Source organism: Grammomys surdaster, unplaced genomic scaffold, assembly GCF_004785775.1.
Source record: "Grammomys surdaster isolate TR1022 unplaced genomic scaffold, NIH_TR_1.0 958, whole genome shotgun sequence".
NCBI classification, from domain to species: domain Eukaryota; kingdom Metazoa; phylum Chordata; class Mammalia; order Rodentia; family Muridae; genus Grammomys; species Grammomys surdaster.
The window spans coordinates 12,232,974-12,239,595 of NW_021605377.1; the positions used below are offsets into that span (position 1 = coordinate 12,232,974).

The following is a 6,622-nucleotide window of genomic DNA, read 5'->3' on the forward strand; positions in this document are numbered from 1 at the left end:
TCTAGTGTTCACACTTTATACTCCATATGATGAAAGAGATATTTTGTAACACTTCCTGTTAGATATTAATTTCATCATGAAGGACTGTGCACAAATGAACTCACCTAATTCATGAAAGTTTTTATATATGTCTAGACAACATCTCATTGGACTCTCTGCAGTGTGAGAAAGTTGCTGCCCATGCTAGGGTGAAACATTTCCGTGGTGCCTGCTTCGGGGTCACATATGCTCCAGTAACGCTTACCCTGATTGATTCACTGTAGCCAATTTGGGTTTAGAGATGGTCTTTGGGCTGGAAATGAAGGACGTAGATCCTGTCAATCACTGCTATGCTCTCTTTATCAAATTAGGTCTCACCTATGATGGGATGCGCAGTGATCAGTATAGCTTTCCTAAGAGTGGTCTTCTGATAGTCATCCTGGGTGTAGTCTTCATGAAGGGCAACCGTGCCACTGATGAGGAGATTTGGGAAGCATTGAATCCAGTGGGTATCTGTGCTGGGATAAATCATTTCATCTTTGTTGACCCTAGAGAGCTGATAACTGGTGAGTTTGTGAGGGAGAAATACCTGGAATACCAGCCAGTAGCCAATAGTGATTTTGTGCAGTATGAATATGTGTGGGGAATAAGAGCTAAAGCTGAAACTAGCAAGATGAAAGTGTTTGAGTTTGTGGCCAAGGTTCGTGAGTCACACCCTACTGCATTCCTGTCTCAGTATGAAGAGGCTCTGATAGAAGAAGAAGAGAGAACCCTTACCATGATATTACAGCAAGCTGGCCCAAGTTCTACTCCTGGTGAAAGTTCTAGTGATACGAGCAGCGACTTCCCTAACATCTAGTACAATCAGAGATAAATTACTTCTGAATAATTTACAGAATTTTTAGAGTTGAGGGGGAAAACGTAGGACCTAGGTTGATATAGAAAGAAGGGAGAGTCTTACCTGCAGAGTATTTGTATAAGTATCATGCCATTTTTCTCTCATTGTTTACCCTTTATATTTGAATGTACTTGCTCTTAGAAGCATTGTTGTTTAGTTTCAAAATCCCTACTTAATACCATTCACAAATTTAATAATGAGAGCTGTGTCATAACATAAATCTAATTGAGAAATAATCTCATCTATCTGTACAGCTATCTGGGATAGCAAAACATGTGTTTCCTAAGCTTCTATCTTTTAAACATTTTGTTCTAATTATTTTCTTTCTACATTTTCATTTCTCAGTAAAATTACATGCTCCCTTGTAGAGTTGTTTACTTTATAGTTGCCAAGGGTAATAAAATTCAAAAAATTAAAAAAAAATCTCATTGTAAATTAAGATACCCTTACATAATTTTGTGGAGATGATGTCTACATTAATTGTTAAAGACCAGATTATAAGATAAAATATATTAATTTTTAAACTGTCCTTCATATAAAAGTACCAGAAATTTCTCTGTATACAATACATGTCAAGTAAATACAGATTTTTTTTCATATGCCAGCATGGTATCATAGGTATTTTTGATACAGTTAAATGTCTAATTTCCATTCCATTTGCCTACCTATGATCTGGCTTTTCCATCTTCCTGACAGGTATGTATTATTTTGTTTCTATCAAAGAAATAACAAATTCAGACTAAAAATTAGTAAGTAAGTGTTAATATAACAGTCACATAAATCACAGCACTAATAAAACGGAAAGATAAGATTAAAAGTAATTTATAGTATTACAATTTTATATGAGATTTTTAGAAAATAAAATTTTTGGTACAGCAGTAATATTATGTAAATAAGACAGACTAAAAAAATAAAAGGAAGGAGAAACATTTTATTGTAATAGAAAGGGTATATAATTTCCTCCTGATATTTGGAAGCTAGGTTAATTGTGGAAAATCTTAACAGTAGTATAGAATACACATACAGTTATCCTTAGTGTTAATATTGACAATATTATTTAAAACAATTAGAGAATGTGCATTATTTACCCCATGAAAACAAAAATAAACATCAATTGTGTAGACATTAATGACATTTCAAAATATTTAAAGCAATTTGTAGGAGTCCCAATTTTCTGGCTATTAGGCTATATCAAAATTATTTGCTTTTACAATTTTTATATATTAATATTGTCAAGCAAAGTTATGAGATTAGAACACTCAATTTATTATTTGAAGACACAATTAAATTCAATGTAAAGTATTGTTTTGTAACAATAGCTTAAGGCCTTTATCTTTCCATACTAGATTCACATAATAGTAAATAAGAAAAATTGAGAAGATATGTCTTATACCTCAAGCTTAGTAACACCTACATTTGTCCAATAAAATCTGGAATTTTGAGGTTATTCAATTTATATTCATCCATTGAACACAATTTCTTGAACACACAAGAGTCAATACTCAGGTTACAATTGTGAAAAAGGGCGGAAGGCAGTGATTATATATCTAATAGATAAGTAGAAATCTCTCATCCTTAAACAAGCAAATATTTAAAAAAGATGTGAGTATATAACATGTATCTGCAAACTAATGTAGAAAATTTTTAGGAGAAAATATAATTTCAACATACTTGTATGCTATGGTAATGCATACAAAATTTATCAGTGAGCCAACCAATTTTAAACAGTAGAAGTTGATCTCATTTCTCAGCAGTTACTCCTGCTTACTAAATCGAAATGTTCATTATTCTATGTGAGCACATATGCTATTTGTATACACTTGTCAATCTACACATAGAATGGAATAACTACTATAATACAGCAAGGAATTATGCCAACTGGAACAGTTTAAAAACAATATGTGTATCTCTTTAATTATGCCAAATATGTTCTTCTAGGACTCCTAGGAAGCATGCTTATTAAAGATCATTTTATAATTCATTTAAAATCATATACAGAGCTACAAAACAGAAAAATTAGCTTCTCCTTATTAGAATCTTTTGGAATAGTCTATATGAATTTCAGAAATAGAGAAATGTAAAATGTTTTATTTTTTTCCTTAGGTAGTTTATCTTTAGTTATTTTGTTTGTTTGGTTTTGCTGTTTATTTATTTTGATTTGTTTGTTTTGGTGTTTTTGTTTGTTTGGTTTTTGCTTTTAGGAATGTTTTGAGGATTCTTGAAACAATTTAGAGTCAAACAAATGTTGGGTTTGCGTTCCTGTTTTAAATAAAATCTACCTTAAACATAACGTTTTGTTGTTCGGACTTGGGCAACTCCAGGGCTGAGGCTGGATAATTGACCATCAGTCTGCATTTCGTAGAGAGCTGTACTGACAGAAAAACTAGCAAAGTACGTATGTTGCTTAAAACAAGAATGATTTATTTTATGATTGGATCCCTAAAAATAAAATCTGGTGTGGTACACTCACTATATTTATTGTCAAACAGGAATTCATATTTTTGGAGTGGGGGATTTTGACAATTGCAAAGCATTACTGAAGAATTTGGTAATCATAGGCTTTCCCCATATTTACATAGAAATAAATAACTAGACTATCACTAAATATTACCCTTTTGAACCTCTTGATGTTGTTACATTTAATTTTTGAAAATGAGGCTAAAAGATCACTGCTGTTGAAAGTAATAAAATGTAGAAAGTATCTGTCAGCTAGATTCATCACAGAATTGTACAAGTACTGAATTTTACCAAAGATTTATGGTAGAAATATTCCTGTAGTTCCAGTCATGATATCTAAAATTCTTATAAAATTTTTGGGTTTGAGGAAACAATATGGTAAATGGAATAGACACAGAAATTATTATGAAGATTTCACTTTATTGCCTACTGAATATTCTTCAATGTCTTACAATGCAGAGAAAGAGGTGACTGACATTATCACAGTGTTTTCTTCGTAAGGACTTTAAATAATACAAAGATTATTGAAACCATGGTCCTTAGAACAAAGACATAAATATATTTAATGTTGTATGTAATTTTTAATCTTAAATACAGTAATGCATGAGTGATACCAGTAAATAAATTTTAATTTTTCAGAGTCCTGATGTCTCCCAGATCCTAGGCTTATATCCAAAGGTAAGTATGGCTAGATATTGTATTTAATCCAATTAGATTATCTCTTGATATCTATGAACTTAATTTTTGCTATGTCACATATGCTAAATGTGTTTGTCAGCTGTGTCCATAATTTTATGAGATACTATGCATGTTTATAATTGTAATAATTATAAAAATATAGCTATGTATATATACATATATAAAAATTCCATATGTATACCATTTATGAGCTTGGAATTTGGTACTTACATTAAGATACAAGACACAGAAAAATGCAGGATTCATGAAAGCTGAGCATAGTACTAGTAGTTCTACTTTCCCCTAAATACAAGATACTTTGAGAATGCAAAAATTCTTTCCAGTGCAAAGAATGATGTTTTCTCCTTCCTAAAACTGATTATAATTTCTAGTGAATCATGTGTTTCATTTTTGTATTTGTTGAGTTTTTTCAGAGAGGGTTTCTCTACCCCAATAATTTATTTGCATGCTCTGTTCCTCAGATTTCAGAGTGGTGGGATTACATACATGTGTCACCATGTCTAGCTATGCATTTTTAATGACAGGAGAGAATTATTTCAGGTTTTTTATTGACAGGTATTACATTGGTGAGACTACCTTTATTTTGCCTTCCATTTAATAATTTTCAATATTACTAAAGGGTATCAATCTATCAAAAATTTAAAGAGAAATGAATAATATAATGAATTTATTTTTGTTCTGGGTATACATGGACAATTCATTTGATGCCTCATGATCAAGAGAATCAGTAGGGTCAGGTACATGTACAGACTCATGCTATGGTATGCATCCACCACAAAATGATGTCCGTGCTCTATATTGTTTTATACTTTCTAATATTCTACTTTTAAATCTTATAGATTCAACTATTTATCAAGTACCTCTTGATTTTTGGCTCTCAGTTTAAATTCCTAAGGATAAATGATCATTTTCTGTTGTTATTGACTATTTTTATATAAATGTATAGATACTTCCGATATTCTTTTCAGACATTCTTCTTCAAATCTGTTTATCATTGTTATTGAATAGTGAGAGATTATTTTGAAGTTTTATGATTTCTCACATCATTAACATACACTACAGTATTCAGCCACATGTGACACAGACCAGAGTCCACGGAATCTTGAGGGAAAATAAATAAATCTCTCTAGTTTATGGTGCTGTTAGAAAACGGTATGCCTACAGCTTTTGTATTGAATTAATTATCACATCAATTTTTTTAAACCTTGGGAGGGTTTACTGGAATATAACTTCATTGTAAGTCAAGCAACATAAGTATTTATAATTTCAAAGCTGATATGAAGAGTGTAGTTTAAAAAAATGTGAAATAAATAAAGGCAAACTCCTCAGGTTGAATGCGTAGTTATTTTGAATGACTTCTCCAGTAGTCCATCACTAATAACTCTCAATTCTTCTATCAGCATCCTGTCAGAACACTAGTAACTTCATCAGAACCTGAAAAAAAATGTTGTCTAAAGACTCTGCATCCCTAAAATCATCAATATGCATAGGCTGTCGGGAATCATTCATGTATGGTTGAACAAGAACTGTTTCAAAAGAGATGATTTAGGAATCTTACTAATATGAACATGACTCTCCCTTTATGGTCTTGTAAAATGCTTGAAGGGGGAGGGAGAACTATTTCTTTTCCTGAGTCAGCTTAGTTATGAATTCACTTACACACTTAATAAGCACATTTTGACTCACTCCTGTGCACAAGGTACTGTGCCAGGGTATAGAGATACAGAAATAATGAATTTATATGTGTCCTGTTCTTTAGAACATCACCAACTCTAGACATTGACATAAATTTTGCCAAATTTTGTGAATAAAAAATGCTCTAGTTTCATTGGATAAAGATGAGAACCAATGTAGATTGATGCACACATACTCATTTGTACTGAAAATGAGGATCCAAGAAACAAAATAGTAAGACAGTGAAGTGCCTAACGTTTCTTACCTACTAGACAGGAACATTGTCTTCTCTCATGAATCCTACATTATTGTCTGTATTCTTAGGCTGTCCTAGCGTTAGTTCCTTATTATCTTGGTTTTAATCATCCATTATATTTTTTCTTCCTACATGTTTTACTACTCTTCAAAAAAGCTTATGTAATTTTTCAAATCACAGTGAAAACACAACAATGTACTTTTTGTGACTCAAACACTATCTTAATAACAATATGTCTTCAGTGATTAAAACTAACTTTAAAAACTTAGTTTTCAATTAAAGGAAAGGAAAATATGTAGAGCCTGATGAAAGGCTCAGTAGTTAAACGATCACATACAACATTGCCAGAGCACCCATCTTCAGTCCCCAGCATGCACGACTGAGCATTTCACAAAAACCTGTAACTCCAGTCCCGGGAGCATCCAGAGCATTTGGCCTGTGGTTGCCTGCACTTGTGCACAGAGACATGCAATATGCGCAGACTCAAGTAAAAACAAAAGCATGGCGATATAAAAATAAATTTACCCATTTTAACTTTTGCATACTATCTAACCAAAGATTCACCTTCACTTAAATGCTAATAATCTTTTCAACTCACAGCTGCTCTTAAATTATATATTACTGTATGTTTTAAGGTAGGCTATATATTATTCCTTCCT

General features: G+C 32.0%; 1 protein-coding gene across 1 annotated transcript; it reads left to right on the plus strand.

Moving 5' to 3' along the window:
* Positions 1 to 280: 280 nt before the first annotated feature.
* On the plus strand, positions 281 to 838 carry LOC114634409 (melanoma-associated antigen B16-like). The gene has a single exon (XM_028783001.1). The coding sequence runs from the start codon at positions 281 to 283 to the stop codon at positions 836 to 838; it is 558 nt and encodes a 185-aa protein (XP_028638834.1).
* The last annotated feature ends 5,784 nt before the right edge of the window (positions 839 to 6,622 follow it).

Coding starts and splice junctions, on each gene's coding strand:
- LOC114634409 (XM_028783001.1), top strand. CDS start 281: ATGGTCTTTGGGCTGGAAATGAAGGACGTAGATCCTGTCAATCACTGC.